Below are 18,489 nucleotides of genomic sequence, written 5' to 3'. Positions count from 1 at the left end.
CCCATCCTGGAGAGGAGAAGTGAGCACAAAGTCCCATCATTAGCTGAAGAGTTATTGGCAATTGATAGCTTCTGGCAAAGGGAGAATCAATCCTTTTAAAGCGTGGCCCCTGATGTATCAACCTTGTTCCAGTAGACACACATCCAGATGTATGTGAGCAACACAAACTGCACTTGTTAAGTTAAAAAAATAAATAAAAGAGAGGAGTCAAGTTGGGTCCTCTTGTGTGCATAGAGAAAGAACATCTCAGAGATGTTGAAAGCGAAGCGAATGGTAAAAATACAGTGTACAGAATTCTCAAAATCTAACAAAACGAGAGAAAAGATTTTATTAATTTTAAGGACACTTTCTATACAATAGATTTTAAAGTCATTTTTTCTCATAAGAGACAGATGGGCCAGGACAGAGGAGCACACATATGTGGTTGTTTCTGTTCTCAGACAGACATGTGAGAAAAAAGTCTCAGCTATATAGTAAAAGCACTGGAAGTGGAACTCCAGAAAATTAGTGGGAAATGTTTTAAAAACTAAGAGCTGAGAGAGAGGGAAATATGCAGATTTAGCAGCAGTGTACTGAGCATGATTTTAGATTTTAGCAGTAGTCAAGAGAAACAAAACCAAATGAGGAATATAAACTAATACCACCTCGTGTATTGGCTGACTGCTGCCATCAGCATATTTCTATTTTGATCTCTTATGCTACTGACCATTACTAAATATTTTTAGATTAAAGTTTTAAGAAGATGGAGAGGTGGCTCCGTGGTTACAAACACCGAACACAGAGTACCCAGGGTTCGACCCCAAGCAATTATGTGGAAGTTTACAACTGCCTCTAACTCCAGTTCCAGGGGATGCGACGCCCCCTTCTGGCTACTGTAGGCACTGAACACACATGGTACATAAATATGTATGCCGGCAAAACACCCATTCACAAACTAAAAATAAACCTTTAAAGAAGACTTTCCTAACTTAATTTTTTTTTTTAGGTAAGTGTAGTACCCTAAGTTTCCTCTTACTTGTGGTTAGTTATATTATTTATTTTTAAGTTTTTGTTTTGTTCTTTTATATCTAGCTCTTTCTTCTTTCAAGAAAAAGCACTGTTTTCCCTCTTCTGGCACATGGCTTCAGGGCTGCTGCTTCCTTCAGATAATTAGCTTTATTAAAAATATTTTCATAATAGAATGTCTTACTGCTAAAATATGTACTTTATAAAATACCTTTAGGGGCCAGATATTCAGTGAGTGGTTCCATCCTCAAAAGGCAGAAGCAGGAAGATCTTTGTGATTTCAAGGCCAGCTGGATTTACACAGCACACTTCAAATAGCTGGAGGTACGGAGTGAGGCTGTATCTCCAAATAAATTAACCATTATAATTTAAAATCTAACTTTCAGTTAGATTTTTTTCTTTTGTGTAACATGTGGAATGTTTTTTGTAAATTAAAGGTAATGATACTACATTGTTAAAAGTTAATTATTAAGTAAAATTGTCATTTGTACAAACCACTACTATCTTATTTTGAACAAAGCTGTGATATTTTCATCAGAATGTACATATTCTTTTTTAATTACTCCTTTTTTATCTTTTTTAAGATTTTTTTTATTTATATGAATACACTGTAGCTATCTTCAGACACACCAAAAGAGGGCAGGAGATCCCACTACAGATGGCTGTGAGCCACCTTGTGGTTGCTGGGAATTGAACGCAAGACTTCTGGAAGAGCAGCCAACACTCTTAACCTCTGAGCCATCTCTCCAGCCCAGAATGTACATATTCTTAACATAATTTATAACATGTCAGTCTTAAGTTTTGAGATAGAATATGTCAATTAATTTTGAAAATAACATTTTGTCATAGAAAAATCTGAATAAAAAGATAGAAATTTTTATTACATAGAAGTTAAGGCTCAGCTTTTATGTGCTTTAGATTTTACATAGTTAAGCTCATGTGTATAAACTGTTCTAATCTTTTTCTGGTTAAGATTGTTCTATGCATGTTCTACATCATATTATTAACCCAAGTTACTCCATGAATCTATGCAAATCCATCATCCCAATACAAGATCATTGTCATAATAAAATTTTAATAGGATATTTTATTTACATTTCAGTTATTGTCCCCTTTCCCCATCTCCCCCCACCCACCCAGGAACTCCCTATCCCATTCCCCCTCCTCCTGCTTCTGTGAGGATGTGCCCTCATCCACCCATTCCCACCTCCCACGCTCGAATTCCCACACACTGGGGCATCCAGCCTTCACGGGACCAAGGACCTCCTCTCCCACCTATGCTCAACAAGGCCATCCTCCCTTACATATACAGCTGGAGCCATGGGTCCCTCCCTATGTGCTCCCAGGCTGGTGGTTTAGACCCTGGGAGATCTGATTGGTTGGTTTTGTTGCTCTCCCCATGGGGCTGCAAACCCTTTCAGCTCCTTCAGTCTTCTCTCTAATTTCTTCATTGGGAACCCCATGAACAGTTCAATGGTTAGCTGTGAGCGTCTGCCTCTGTATATGTCAGGCTCTGGAAGACCTCTAAGGAGACAGCTATATCAGGCTCCTGTCAGCATGTACTTCCTGACATCAACATCAGTATCTACATTTGGTCACTGCACATGGGATGGATACCCAGGTGGAACAGTCTCCAGATGACCCCTCCTTCAGTTTCTGTCCCACGCTTTGTCTCCATATTTGTTCTCATGAGTATTTTGTTACTCCTTCTAAGAAGGACCAAAGCACCCACACTTTGGTCTTCCTTCTTCATAAGATTCATGTGGTCTATGAGTTGTATCTTGAGTATTGCGAGCTTTTGGGCTAATATCAAATTATCAGTGAGTACATACCATGTGTGTTCTTTGTGATTGGGTTATCTCACTCAGGATGATATTTTCTAGTTCCATCCATTTGCCAAAGAATTTCACAAATTCATTGTTTTTAATAGCTGAGTAATACTCCATTGTGTATATGTACCAAATTTTCCATATCCATTTCTATGTTAAAGGACATCTGGGTTCTTTCCAGCTTCTGGCTATTATAAATAAGGCTGCTATGAACATAGTGGAGCATATGTCCTTGTTATATGTTAGAGCATCTTCTGGGTATATGCCCAGGAGTGGTATAGCTGGGTCCTCAGGTAATGCTATGTCCAATTTTCTAAGGAACCGCCAGACTGATTTCCAGAGTGGTTGTACCAGCTTGCAATCCCATCAACAATGGAGGAGTGTTTCCCTTTCTCCACATCCTTGCCAGTATCTGCTATCACCTGAGGTTTTGATCTTAGCCATTCTGACTGGTGTGAGGTGGAATCTCAGGGTTGTTGCATTTCCCTGATGACTAAGGATGTTGAACATTTCTTTAGGTGCTTCTCGGCCATTCAAGTTTCCTCAGTTGAGAATATTTTGTTTAGCTCTCTACCCCATTTTTTTTAAATAGAATTATTTGGTTGTCTGGAGTCTAATTTCTTTAGTTCTTTGTATATACTGGATATTAGCCCTCTATCAAATGTAGGGTTTGTAAAGACCTTTTCCCAATTTGTTGGTTGCCATTTTGTCTTATTGACAGTGTCCTTTGCCTTACAGAAGCTTTGCAATTTTATGAAGTCCCATTTGTCAATTCTTGGTCTTAGAGCATAAGCCATTGGTGTTCTGTTCAGGAACTTTTCCCCTGTGCCCAGGTATTTGAGATTATCCCCCTCCTCCTTCTCTTCTGTTAGTTTCCGTGTATCTGGTTTTATATGGAGGCCCTTTATCCACTTGGACTTGAACTTTGTACAAGGAGATAAGAATGGATCAATTTGCATTCTTTTACATGCTGACCTCCAGTTAAACCACCACCGTTTGTTGAAAATGATGTCCTTTTTCCATTGGACAGTTTTAACTCCTTTGTCAAAGATCAAGTGACCATAGGTGTATGGGTTCACTTCTGGGTCTTCAATTCTATTCCATTGATCTTCCTGCCTGTCTCAGTACCAATACCATGCAGTTTTTATCACTATTGCTCTGTAGTACAGCTTGAGGTCAGGGATGGTGATTCCCCCAGAAGTTCTCTTATTGTTGAGAATAGTTCTCGCTATCCTGTGCTTTTTGTTATTCCAAATGAATTTCAAAATTGCTCTTTCTATCTCTATGAAGAATTGAGTTGGAATCTTGATGGAGATTGCATTGAATCTGTAGATGGCTTTTGGCAAAATGACCATTTTTACTATATTAATCTTGCCAATCCACAAGCATTGGAGATCTTTCCATCTTCTGAGATCTTCTTCGATTTCTTTCTTCAGAGACTTGAAGTTCTTGCCATACAGGTCTTTTACTTGCTTGGTTAGGTTCACACCAAGGTATTTGATATTATCTGTGACTATTGTGAAGGGTGTCATTTCCATAATTTCTTTCTCAGCCAGTTTATCTTTTGAGTAGAGGAAGGCTACTGATTTGCTTGAGTTAATTTTATATCCAGCCACTTTGCTGAAGTTGTTTATCAGGTTTAGGAGTTCTCTGGTGGAAGTTTGGGGGTCACTTAAGTATACTATCATATCATCTCCAAGTAGTGATATCTTGACTTCTTCCTTTCCTATTTTTATCCCTTTGACCTCCTTTTGTTGTCTAATTGCTCTGGCTAGGACTTCCAGTACTATATTGAATAGGTAGGGAGAGAGTGGGGAGCCTTATCTAGTCCCTGATTTTAGTAGGATTGCTTCAAGTTTCTCTTCATTTAGTTTGGTGTTGGCTACTGGTTTGTTGTATATTGCTTTTACTATGTTTAGGTAGGGGCCTTGTATTCCTGATCTTTCCAAGACTTTTACCATGTAGGGATGTTGAATTTTGCCAAATGCTTTCTCAGCACCTAGTGAGATGATCATGTGGGTTTTTTCTTTGAGTTTGTTTATATAGTGGAATACATTGATGGATTTCCAAATATTGAACCATCCCTGCATTCCTGGGATAAAGCCTACTTGATTATGATGAATGATTGTTTTGATGTGTTCATGATTCATTTTACTAGAATTTCATTGAGTAATTTTGCATCGATATTCATAAGGGAGATTGGTCTGAAGTTTCCTTTGTTTTGTCTTTGTGTGGCTTAGGTCTAAGAGTAATTGTGGCTTCATAGAACGAATTGGATAGTAATTTTTCTGTTTCTATTTTGTGGAATAGTTTGAACAGAATTGGTATTAGGTATTCCTTGAAGGTCTGATAGAATTCTGCACTAAAACCATCTGGTTCTGGTTTTGGTTTTTTTTTTTTTTTTTTTTTGAGATCCTTAATGGTTGCTGCTATTTCTTTAGGGGTTATGGGACTGTTTAGATGGTTTATTTGCTCCTGATTTAACTTTGGTATCTGGTATCTGTCTAGAAAATTGTCCATTTCATCCAGATTTTTTTTCCAGTTTTGTTGAGTATAGGCTTTTGTATTAGGCTCTGATGATTTTTTAATTTCCTTGACTTCTGTTGTTATGTCTCCCTTTTCAGTTCTGATTTTATTAGTTTGGATACTGTCTCTGTTCCCTCTGGTTAATCTGGATAAGGATTTATCTATCTAGTTGATTTTCTCTAAGAACCAGCTCCTGGTTTTGTTGATACTTTGTATAGTTCTTTTTGTTTCTACTTGGTTAATTTCAAGCCTGAGTTTATTACCTGCAGTCTACTCCTCTTGGATACATTTGCTTCTTTTTGTTCTAGAGAATTCAGGTGTGCTGTCAAGCTGCTAGTGTATGCTCTCTCCAGTTTCTTTTTGTAGGCACTTAGAGCTATGAATTTTCCTCTTAGCACTGCTTTCATTGTGTCCCATGAGTTTTGGTATGATGTACCTTCATTTTCATTAAATTCGAAAAAGTCTTTAATTTCTTTCTTTATTTCTTCCTTGACCAAGTCATCATTGACTAGAGCCTTGTTCAGCTTCTACATGTATGTGGGTTTTCCATTGGTTTTATTATTATTGAAGACCAGCCTTAGTCTGTAGTGATCTGATAGGATGCAAGGGATTATTTCAGTCTTTTTGTATCCGTTGAGGCCTGTTTTGTGACCAATTATATGGTCTATTTTGGAGAAGGTACCATGAGGTGCTGAGAAGAAGGTATATTCTTCTGTTTTAGGGTGAAATGTTCTATAGATATCTGTTAAGTCCATTTGGTTCATAACTTCTGGTAGTCTCACTGTGTCTCTGTTTAGTTTCTGTTTCTATGATCTGTCCATTGCTGAGAGTGGGGTGTTGAAATCCCCCACTATTATTGTGTGAGGTGCAATGTGTTCTTTGAGCTTTAGTAAAGTTGTCACTGAGATGCGTTTCCTGTATGAAGCAAAATTGTGGTCCTGTTTATGTATCCAGTCTATGTCTTTTTATTGGGGAATTGAGTCCATTGATGTTAAGAGATATTAAGGAAAAAGGACTGTTGCTTCCTGTTATTTTTGTTGTTAGAGGTGGAATTATGTTTGTGCAGCTATCTTCTTTTGGGATTGTTAGAAGATTACTTCCTTGCTTTTTCTAGGTTGTAGTTTCCCTTCTTGTGTTGAAGTTTTCCTGGTATTGTTTGTAGGGCTGGATTTGAGGGAAGATATTGTATAAATTTGGTTTTGTCATGGAATATCTTGGTTTCTCCATCTATAGTGATTGAGAGTTTAGCCTGGGCTTGCATTTGTGTTCTCTTAGGGTCTGTATGACATCTGTCCAGGATCTCTGGCTTTTAGAGTATCTGGTGAGAAGTCTTGTGTAATTCTGATAGGTCTGCCTTTATATTATTTGACCTTTTTCCCTTACTGCTTTTAGTATTTTTTCTTTGTTTTGTGCATCTGATGTTTTGATTATTATGTGATGGGAGGAATTTCTTTTCTGGTCTAGTCTATTTGGAGTTCTGTAGGCTTCTTGTATGTTCATGGGCATCTCGTTCTTTAGGTTAGGAAAGTTTTCCTCTATAATTTTGTTGAAGATATTTACTGGCCCTTTAAGTTGGGAATCTTCACTCTCATCTATACCTATTATCCTTAGGTTTGGTCTTCTCATTGTGTCCTGGATTTCCTGGATGCTTTGGGTTAGGAGCTTTTTACATTTTGCACTTTCGTTGACAGTCGTGTCAGTGTTTTCTATTCTATTTTCTGCACCTGAGATTCTTTCTTCTATCTCTTGTGTTCTGTTGGTGATGCTTGCATCTAGGACTCCTGATCTCTTTCCTAGGTTTTCTATCTCCAGGGTAGTCTCCCTTTGTGATTTCTTTATTGTTTCTACTTCCATTTTTAGATCCTGGATAGTTTTGTTTAATTCCTTCTCCTTTTGGTTGTGTTTTCTTGCAATTCTTTAAGGGATTTTTCTGTTTCCTCTTTAAGAGCTTTTACCAGTTTACCTGTGTTCTCCTATATTTCCTTAAGGGAGTTATTTATGTCCTTCTTAAAGTCCTCTATCATCATCATGAGAAGTGATTTTAAATCTGATTCCTGCTTTTTCGGTGTGATGGGGGTGTTCAGGGCTTGCTATGGTGGGAGAACTGGGTTCTGATGATGTCTGGTAGCTTTGGTTTCTGTTGCTTATGTTCTTGCGGTTGCCTTTCACCATCTGGTTATCTCTAGCGCTACCTGCACTCACTCTCTCTGACTAGAGTGGTCCTTCCAGTTATCTTGCTTGTGTCAGAACTCCTCAGAGCCCAGATGTCTATATGATCCTGTGATCCTGAGTTCCTGGGTGGAAGAGCTCCTGGGATTCAGGCTTCCTCTGGGATCCTGAAATCCTGCTGCTCTGAGTGCAGTGGTTCCTCAAGGATGGCTCAGGATATGATGTCTTCATGGGAGCAGACCAGCTAGGTGTCTGCCCCGGCCAAAAGGACCAAGAGAGAGGCAGAAGGGGAGTGGTATTCTGAAGGAGCATGGTTTGGGTGGGTGATGGGTCCTGAGTGCCCTAGGCTCCCAGTTGCAGCTCTGGGGTATAGGGTTGTGCAGGAGGGTTCTTACCCACTACTTTGTGTGCAGTGGTTCCTCAAGGATGGCTCAGGATGGTGTCTTCACAGGAGCAGACCAGCTAGATGTCTGTCCCAGCCAAAAGTTGTCATAATACTTTCTTAATAGTGAATGCCCACAATAAGAAATTTTAGCTAATTGGACAGATAACTGCTATCTCTGTAAAAGTTTGTAGTTGCTTAATTGCTAATATTGTATTTGAATGTTTTTCAAATATTAATCATAGTTTTCTTTTTTTAATTAATTAAATACCTACTGATTTTATTTTACGTGTATGTGTGCGTACCCTAATGTAGGAGGTAAAAGAGACCAAAGAAGGCTTCATATCCCCTGGAACTGCAGTTACAGATGGTTGTGAGCCAACATGTGGGTGATGGGAACTGAACCCATGTTCTTTACGAGAGCAGCAGTGCCTTTAGTCACTGAATCATCTTTCCTGCCCCTGTAGTTTTCTTTTAATGAACCATGGTTCAATCTTTTGTCCTAATAGACTTAGAAATTCATTACAATTCATGTAATATTTTTTTAATTATTAAATATTTTATGTTACTATTTGGTAAAAATGCTAATACTTAGTGTGGTGGGGTTTAGGCCTTCTCATCAAATTTTAAAAGTAAAAATAAACACATAGGAAAGCAAATATATTCTATCAGTTTTCAACATTAGCAAGCAGGATTAAGTTGGACATTAGAATAATACTATCCTGGGTTTTAGCTTTTACTGAGGATCAGCTCAGAGTCTTTCATGTTTTTTAACCAAGTACCCTACCACTGAACTACACCCCTGGCCCAATGGCATGCACCCACTATTATACTGTACTTGATTCATAGAGGAATAAAAAATAATAGGAAGAATGTTAAATTGCTATATAGGAGTCCAAGCTCTAAGTAAGCATTTCCACGTTCAGTTTTTCACTGCTCTGAATGTTACAGTGTTGTTGTAGGAAGCCCAACTACTGGACCCACATACACTCTACCTTTAATCCGACTTTCAAAAGGACTGGTAATTAAGGTCTCAATCGCTACCTTCCTGTGCCTAACTGCAAATGAATACTGATTTAAAAGGCAATCAGCTATGTGACATAATAAATAATACTGTATTTACAAATAATAAATACAGTATCTTGTACATTTCCAACAAACTCCTCCATCTCAGGCCAGACACCCACAGATATTTTCTGTCAGTATAGCCTGTAGTATATCATATACTTTTGAGGTCATTGGTATAACCTGAAAAGGTCATATGGTACGTATTCGCTAGAATCTAAATTGTTTTGTATAAACTGTCTTAAGAGCCATCCCTGGGGTGGGTGGGGGATGGGGTAAGGGGACAACATATGAAATGTAAATAAAACATCCAATAAAATAAAATTTTTAAAAAAAAGAGCCATCCCTGTTCTTACCTTAATCTACATATCCTATTGATGGATATGGATCAGTCACATATCATTTAACATATATACCAAAACTTGCCTCCCATCAAGTGAAGAGTGCGGGGTTTTCAGTTAATCCCAGGCTGAGGTTACTGTATATGAGCTCATAGGTTTTTAGGCCATGACTCTGCAAGTAGAGATACTCCTTTCATACCCAGGAAATGTGTAGACTCTAATGGTATCATCCCCGGCCTCACATCAGACACGGTTCCCAAAGGGAAGGCCAGATCTTACTTTGGGACCAAGTTAGCAAATGAGGCAATGGTGAAACTGCTGAGTACAGCGCCCCTTGGAAAGTTCTCTGTGAAGCACCCGATCGCCCTCCTCCTGTATCAACTGCAAAGCATAAAAGCTCGCCTTGCTCCCTGCCCTTCTCTCTATGTCTCCTGGCTCTAGGAGAGTCTAAGGTTCCTGCCAAGTCATTCCCTGCCCCTTCCCATCATAGGAGGATCAGAGAAGAAAATAACCACAGGCATAATGTTGTTTAATGCCAGATGCTCTAAATAGCAGCAGTAGGCAGTCATCGTCAGGCAAGCCCCAGGCCACTTGAGCACCTGCCCAGTGGCCTTTACAGCATTCTATGCCCTCTTTGGCTACAAGACAAACCCATCCTTACAGCTCAGAATTCTGTGCAGTAATTTTCACTGAACCTAATTTCCAACCCTCTAGTGAAATGATAACTTTCATTCACATGGTAATTGAGGCTGGCCTTGAACTCATGGCAGTCTTTTTCTCTCTACCTTCCATATGCTTGGATTTCAGCGTAAGCTATCATACCTGGTTGGGATGCAAACATCTTAAAAGCAGTAATCACACCTTATACAATTTTTATATGGCACATAATGGGCATTAAAAGTTTGAATAGTACAGATTACATATGCAATACATGGGCACAGACTTGCTGAATTGAGACTAATTACAAAAAGACAATTATTTACGTTTAGATACAGAATATAGTACATTTTCTTGTACTACTGTCTTTTGAAAGAGAACCCAAAAGATGGCCAGTCAACACTATTTCCTTTCTTCCCAGTCAGGAGCCATCATTAGGAGAGGCTGGAAACTAGCAGGTGATCTTCCTGAAATGAGTCCACTTAAAATCTATGATGGATTTTCTCCAATAGGCAAGGCCCAGGAGAAATCCATTTTAAGAAAGATTCCTGCTATTAATATACTTTTCCTGTCCCTAGGTATTGACTCACCCTTTTGAGCAGATTTCTGTAGACCTAAAAAAAATCTTGTAGTGATGCTATATAGACAAATATATAATGATTCTATAGAATTTCTGACTTGATTCAAATAATTTTAGGAAGAAAGTTCTTAGAGATGGTCTGAGTTTCTAGAAAGAAGTAATAAAGTTAGAATCAAGACTAGAATGTGCCCATTACTCAGAATACTAAGTAAAAGCTGTATAGTAAGAAGTATAATGAGTTTTCATAATCATACTAAAATGATAAATAGACTTGAGACAATTTTCTGGTCAAGGAAAAACACTTAGATCCAAGAATAAAGTCACAGGTGTGTACTATGATAAGACAAGGCCACGTAAAAACTGTTGCTTTGAACTTTTAATGAGTATATTATAGTAATACACTGTTTTGAACTTAATATTAACATCCTTCTGTAACTCCCATTTTATGTAACATCTTATCTCCGAAGTAACTTTCTAAAGAACTTTTTGTCTAAGAAGATATAAAAAGATCAGAGAAAAGAAATAAAGTTATTGGTTGAATAGGTTTGGCTTGAGAAGCTTTGCCACATCCATCCATCCATCCATCCAAATGTATATGCCTGCTTGTCTATATGTTTGTGTGTAGGTATATGTGTATGTATGTAAGCATGCATGAATAGTTGTGGAGTTGATTGTGACAGACAGTTGGGCCCAGCCAGAGTGTAGGTAAATGAATGTTTGAATGTATATATGTCTGTGCATACTTGTATACAGCATCTTAATTCTCTTCCTTTCCTTCCTCTCTGGCTCACAAAGAGTTAACTAGCTTAGCCAGTGAGGCTTCTGGCTGATGCACCAAAGAAAGAAGCACCAGTACTAAATCCTTTTACTTCATTCCCTGCTGCTAAACAGTCTGTGTTAATTGTCAGATATTAGCGCTCATTAAAGCACGAGCAATAAAGAGTTAAGATTTTAGCACTTAATGAAGTGTGGCACAAGTAATAGTTAAGTTTTTAGCACTTAATGAAGCATAGCACAAGTAAGTAAGACTTAAGTTTTTAGTGCTTAACAGAACACAAAGCAGTAAGAAAGAGTGAAGTTTCCCTAGCACTTATTTAAGCATGAAGAATTAAATAAAGCACAGAGAGTTATAATGTTTAATAAAGCACAGAGGTAAAGAGAAAAGAAGCCAGTGTTTTTTAACCATAGAATAAGCAAGAAAGTTTTAGAATCTTTTAGAAGTCATCAGCAAGCATTCAGTATAGTCAGAGAGCTAGAAAGCCAGAGATCATCAGTCTTTAAAGCAACATCCTGTGCCTTTAAAGCTATGGCCAGCCTACTTCAAGCCCATTCTAGGCCTGGAAGGCTCCCTGCACTTCTCTTTCCAATTCCCTTCTGTGACAGGAGAAATTAAAAAAAGAAAAAAAAAAACATTGAAATTGTGAGAGTCTAAGGTTGGCTTTTCACAAAACTAAACTTGGAAAATAACAAAAATTCATGAAACAGTCCAATGCCAAAGAGATCTGGAAAAAAATATCTCCCACAATGAAGGAATGCAGCTCACAAAAGGAAATGTGTAACCTTTGCAAACTAAGGGAGATGTGGCTTCTGAGTCCTGATTACCAGGGGCTGTGTTACTGACTATCAGGCATCCACTGCTGGTGGCAGGATGAGAGTTTCATGAATGTCTCTCTTCCTTCAGTTCACAGACATTGGGACCTTCGAGACAGTGTGGCAAGTCAAGTTCTACAATTACCACAAGCGCGACCACTGCCAGTGGGGAAGCCCGTTCTCCGTCATTGAGTATGAATGCAAGCCCAACGAAACCCGCAGCCTTATGTGGGTGAATAAGGAGTCCTTCCTCTGAAAATGGCTCCTTCTGATGTTGCAAGACAATCTCCAGAAATCGATGTTTAGACAAACCAGCACAAGCCTTAACAAAGGCGCACCACACCATGGCTCTTTCCTAATGGCCTCCTACCCCATTACTGTGCAAGTGTGATTTCCCTCTGAAGCAGTACCGATGACATCACGTGTGATGTCACACCCCTCGAAGTTCTCCTCCCACTATTGCCACTATTGTGTGCTGGTGTTCCTGCATCTATCTTGTCTGCTAGTGTGACAGGAGCTCAGTGGTAGTAGCAGGTTTGTCCTATAAAAAGTTCCACAGAAGGACCATGGTGTTTTGTTTCCAAGACAAGCAATTTCTCTCTTTTGTGTTTATTGTCAAATTAAGAGAACAGTGTACTGGAGTCCCCCATGTGTGACTTGTAATATGTAGCATGCAGTGTTTGTGAGCATCCAAAGCTGGCTTTGTGAAAAATGTAACAACACAATCTGCAGTAAACGGGACTCAAATGTTGTGCTTCCTATCAACAGCTCAGCTCTTTCAGAGAAAGATAATGAAGGAATTAAAAAGATGAATATATGAATAAGTATTTATAACATATTAATAGTCTTTCAAGTAGCAAAGCCTTTTGTTGTGATATAGTAGAAATCAGGGAACAACATTGTTGTGAAATTGGACCTATGGCTCACCCCTTTGGCAAGCTACCATAGACTTTAAAGAAATAAAGAGATGGCATCCCCACATACCCTTTCACTTGAACTTTGTACAACCGTGTATGGAATGTTAATCAACTTTTGATATTTCTTAATAAAGACATTGAAAATCATGCCCCAACTTGAACTTTGTCAGAAACAGCTGTCTAACAGGTCAATATCTTTTCTAAGAAAGTGAATTCAAATCTCTACGCTGAAGGGTAAGGACAGTATACTAAGAGTAGGGGTCCCCAGCAAGGCTCAACAATGGTAACATGAGTCTAAGCATCTACTAAGCAATCAGCATAAGTTTGTCATTATCTTTGTTCCTGACTCTGTGGCAACTGCTCCACTAGTGGGCTACTGACAGCAATGGCAAGAGGGCCTCATACTGGAACAGAGCATGTACACCACCAGCGTTCAGACTTCATTGCCTGCTCACAGGGCACGTCAAGGAACATGGCACAAAGCCTGTGTTCCATGTGATTCCAGAAGAAGGAATCTCCTCGTAACAAATAATATCCTACCTCTTACATTATCATTGACTTGAACATAAACATCCTACCCTGTTAGGGGGAAGTCAGCTTGAGATTGTGTTTCCTTTTCTCTACCTGTAAGCCTTTCATATGAGAATATGCTGGTCCCCACAATCCCAGAACATGGGAAGATGAAGGAACAGTTTTGTAAGTTCAAGCCAGACTGTGCCATATAGCCAGACCCTCAAACACCAATACCATGCAAGGTTAATGAAAGTATTTACAAAGAGTTGATTTGTTACAGAACTAAATTTGGAAGCTTTCTTACACCAGTTAAGTAGCTATCATGCAATGAGTCTGTGCTGCCACCAGGGAACAGCAATTCCCCAGTTTTGGGGCTAATAAAGAGCTCAATGTGTTTCTCAGTTAGCTCGTTCATATATAATAACATCTACTGCATTTGCCAAGTAAAAACTCAGTCCTGTTTCTAATTACCATATTTTAAAAATCTAACTTCAATTATTGGCCAGACATTGAACTATTTTTAAAAGTGGGGTTTTCTCTGGAATGTGAAGCAATCTGAATGCAATAAAAGGGGAGAGTGGCACAATGGAAATCTTTAGAAATATTTGATTCATAAATGTTATGTTTGTGAAATAGGAGTTCCCGGCCTGTAAGTGAGCTCGGAGCTTTGGTGTTTGTTTGGAGGTTGTACATGGTACCACAATGTTTGCAATAATATGTGTCTTTTGAGGGAAGAGGCTTCACTGCAAGTTGGAAACCAGTCAACCCAGGACTGGAGTGAATGTGGCAAGTCTAACCACATAAGCCTCACATAGAGGTGCTGAAGGAGCCTGGGTGAAAGCCAGGGTGTGAGCCCCACTAAGACCCCTTCTGAGCCCATGGTCACCTCAGCCTAATCTAGAGCTTTATCGAAATGCTTTAAAATCTATGACTTGCACCTCTCTTTGTTTTTAAAGTGGTGTGTGTGTGTGTGTATGTGTGTGTGTGTGTGTGTGATTCCTGCAGGTCCAGGGGCAAGGTAGACTCAGAGAGGTGGATGAGTGGTGTAAATGAAGCAATAGGAAATCTTACCAGCTCATCTGTCATGCTGAATGATTGCTCCTGGCATCTTCTGTTCTATTTAGTATTGGACTCCAGCCCAGTCTCTCTGGCTACTTTTCTCTGGTTCTCCTCCTACTTCAAAATATAAGTGCTCAGCTATATCAAGCAGCTGAGTGTAACTTTGTCCCTCAACCACCTGGGAGAGTTATTTTTATACAAGTTGTAGTCACTCGTTTTACTTCCAGCCTCAGATGGCTCCCTCCCTAGAAGCCCAAGGAATGAGGCCATCCTTTTAATTGGGGTGGTGATGAAAATACTTTGAAGCAAGCAGAAGGGGGGAAATGCATGGGATTTATGCACGTCTCTTGAGAAGTCATCGACCTAGCCATGTAAAGTGCACAGGTCACAGATGGGAACACAAGACTTGACAAAAATAAAAATTCTGCCACAGATGTAGCAAAATGTGTTCTCTACAATCTGTGTTTCCTGTAATGGCCTTTGACTCCGAGGTTAGACACAGTTCTCCCATGTACATTGATCCAGCTTCTAGCTCTTAAGAAATTAAAAATAGAACAAGTAGAGGAAAGAGGACAATCTGTAGAAATTAGTTACAGGCAGAATAATTTTTTTCACAGAAAAGAAGGCAAATATCACAGTAAGTCAAAATGTATACTAGCCACAGCCATTTACAGTAGAAACTTAAACTTCTCTTAAATCAAGGAGTGGCTACAGACACCAAAAAAAAAATTGATGCACATAATCATGGTTCAGATTCATTTAAGGACACTGGCCCACTGTTTACATTAATGTATCATACATGGTTCAGTGCTTGGGAGCTCAGATTCTGGAACAAAATACCTCCTCATTTAAATCCTCGTTCAGGACTAGAGTGAGCAGTCTTGCCTCCACCTCCCAGTGCTGGGATTGAAGGTGTCAACATCATACCTGACAAGACTCTGCCTTTAATAAAATGCAAAATCAGGACAGAATCAGAGATTTCAATTCAGTAAAGGTCAAGAATCATGTAAAATTTTCTACGTAGTATTTCTTTCAATCACCTTGTCCTTGTGAGACAGGCAATGTGCATCCTGTTTCCGTTTCTCACAGAAAAATTGTCTCAGAGATTGAAAAACAAGATGCAAGTTAATTTTATTACAAGAAACCCCTTTATTTGACTTTTAATTTTTCCACTTGTGAGTTGGTTAAAAAAAAAATACCTACCTTACAAACTGATTAAGAGAAAGCCTCTCTTCTTCCCTTCACTATCCCCTTGACAAGCAGAGTTCATCTAAAATACATTCTTACATATCCACACCACTGCACTGTTCTGGCGAAAAAAAAAAAAAACCTGTTACGTTTCCTGTGCTTTAGACTGTTTTAGCGTAGTAGATCACCTGATGTTCCCAAAGAAATTCTGTGTGCGCGAATGTGTGTGTGTGTGTGTGTGTGTGTGTGTGTGTGTGTGTGTTACAACACCTATAATATGGTGATTTTCCCAAGAACAGAAGCATTCTTTTCCTGGGAGTTTATTTAATATACTACAACTGTCCCTCATATCTCCATGGGATATTTTCTAAGACCCCCTAGTGGATACCCAAAAACTTGGATAGGATGAAAACGTATACATTCTATTTGCTTGTTATACCTAATTTATGTAGTAGAGTTTAATTTGTGAGTTAGGTACAAAAAAGAGATTAATGACATCAATAATAATATAACATAATTGTAAACGTAGAAGCTATTATCATAAGAGAGATTACATCAAACTGCTCAGAACAGTGTGCAGTTTAAAATGTATGGAGTGTTTACTTCTGGGGTCACCTCTTTGATCTTTGTGGGCCACCTCTGGCCATGGATAACTGACACTGTGGAGAGCAAAAGTTTGGATAAACGGATACCACTGCACTTCCTACAGCAAATTACACAGTGATAGTCTTTTTCAGTGACAGCTACGATGAATTAAACATTTTATTTAGGAAATAAGGCACCTAATCTTCTGGCTCCCAACAAATGAAATTTTTTTGGTCCTGCACTGGAATTTCTGGGTGTTCCAGATGGGCACAGTAGCCTCAACTTCCTTGAACATTGTAAGCCTGGCAGTTTTCTGGGCAGCATACAGCCTGTCCCTGCTAGCAGAGCCAAGCAAATGTGACATTTAAGCTGTCGCACTTAAGGTTGTCAAATGGTTGAGTGAAGAAATCTCCATATTTGAGTTTATCCAGAGGTTTGATGTTATTGTTTCATTTCTCTGAAGTGTCGTCAGCCTCTCTCCACCTAGCATCTGCTTTTCTGTCTCATGACAGCTTCCACACCTCTTCACAGACTCACTGAAATGTCGCTGACTCAGCCAAAAGGGTGTTGAGAGTCTAGAAAGAGCTGGCTAACTGGCCAGCTGGCTGACTCACTGGCCACAGCGCCAGCCAGCAAGAAGTTTGGAATAGATTAGTTCTCGGCAGGCTAAAACTGGTCCATTTAAAAGAGATTTTTAAAAGAAAGAAAGTGGATGGGGGTTGAGTGGGGTCTAGATTGTCTTACTGGCATCACTTCTAGTGAGCTTGGTTTTTTTTTTTGTTTGGTTGGTTTTTTGGGGTTTTTTGTTTTTGTTTTTTTGTTTTTGTTTTTTTTACAATAGTTGGTTGCTTTAAGAAAATTATACATTTACTCTTGTCAGGGTAATGTTGCTAATCAAACATCTCTAACCCTCCCCCAACTGAGCACTGAACAGGGTCTATGGTAGAACATGGGACTAGTGGCTCAGGCCAATGGGTTATAAGCCGACACAGTCTGAGTTACTTGCACACAGGACAATCGGTTGCCTCTTCAGTGGCCAGCAGATAGCTAGTTGTCCTTCCATGACAACCGTAAATACCTATCATCCGAGTCCTGCAATGGAAGAAGTGGCTCCCCAGCTAACCTTTCTTTCCTACATTGTACGTAAAAAATAAACTTCTTATCCAAGATGTTTAGTGTGATAAATGTTAAATTATGTAGAAAAATTGAAGGCCTGCACAAGCATCCCCCAGACTTCCCAAGTGTCTTTGCTTTATGACATGCCTGTGACCCTGGGAGGCTTCTCCCTTTCCTCTCCATCACAGGAGCTGTAGAGGCCTTTGAAGTGGACTTTCCCCACCTCTCTAACTAAATCCCTCCATCCCTGGGTTGAGACGTGACTCTCATCTGCAAAGATTTGAACGTCATATCCAGGTGTCTTCTCACTTAAGAGTTAATCCAGCTTGGCTGGCTAAAGAACTACCCTTTGGGAAGGCTGGCTCACCTAAAACTGTGCTGAAGAGACAACCGGGAGACGCTCGGCGCCCTGGCACTTCTCCTAGGCCAATTTGTGGAAGAAGTGGCCGTGCACTCTTCCAGGATGTGAAGAAGCCATCTCAAGATGACTGGGGCAAAACCCAGTAGGCCATGGAAGCTGCCTTGGCCTTGGAGAAGAACCTGAACCAGGCCCTCTAGGATCTGCATGCCCTGGGTTCTGCCCATACAGACCTTCATTTCTGACTTCTTGGAAAGCCACTTCCTTGATAAGGAGGTGAAGCTCATCAAGATGATGGGCAACCACCTGACCAACCTCCGTAGCCTGGCAGGGCCACAGTCAGCGCAGATTGGTGTGCCCCAGGCATCTCTGGGCAAGGATCTCTTTGAACGCCTCACTCTGAAGCGCGACTAGGAGGCCTCTGCGTCTTCTAGGGGCTCCCTCCTCTGCTCTGCACCAGCTGCCTCAGGACCTCCACCTGAATGAACCTCTCAAGCCACTAGGCAGCTTTGTAACCACCCTGGAGCCTCTCCCAAGTCTTGGACCAAGTAAAAATAAAGCTTTTTGAAAGAGAGAGAGAGAGAGAGAGAGAGAGAGAGAGAGAGAGAG

The 18,489-nt window shown here is 39.7% G+C and overlaps 1 protein-coding gene across 1 annotated transcript in view; it reads left to right on the top strand.

Annotated features, from left to right (window-relative positions):
• Positions 1-13,210, top strand: part of Cnrip1 (cannabinoid receptor interacting protein 1) — a 30,047-nt gene extending 16,837 nt beyond the window's left edge. The window contains exon 3 of the mRNA XM_028777786.1: positions 12,236-13,210. Within this exon, the coding sequence (XP_028633619.1) occupies positions 12,236-12,400 (165 nt within the window). The 3' untranslated portion in view covers positions 12,401-13,210. The remainder of the gene's footprint in view (positions 1-12,235) is intronic.
• The last annotated feature ends 5,279 nt before the right edge of the window (positions 13,211-18,489 follow it).

The sequence above is a fragment of the Grammomys surdaster genome, unplaced genomic scaffold (genome assembly GCF_004785775.1).
Source record: "Grammomys surdaster isolate TR1022 unplaced genomic scaffold, NIH_TR_1.0 67, whole genome shotgun sequence".
In the NCBI taxonomy this organism is placed as follows: domain Eukaryota; kingdom Metazoa; phylum Chordata; class Mammalia; order Rodentia; family Muridae; genus Grammomys; species Grammomys surdaster.
This window is presented reverse-complemented; position numbering and strand designations above follow the sequence as displayed.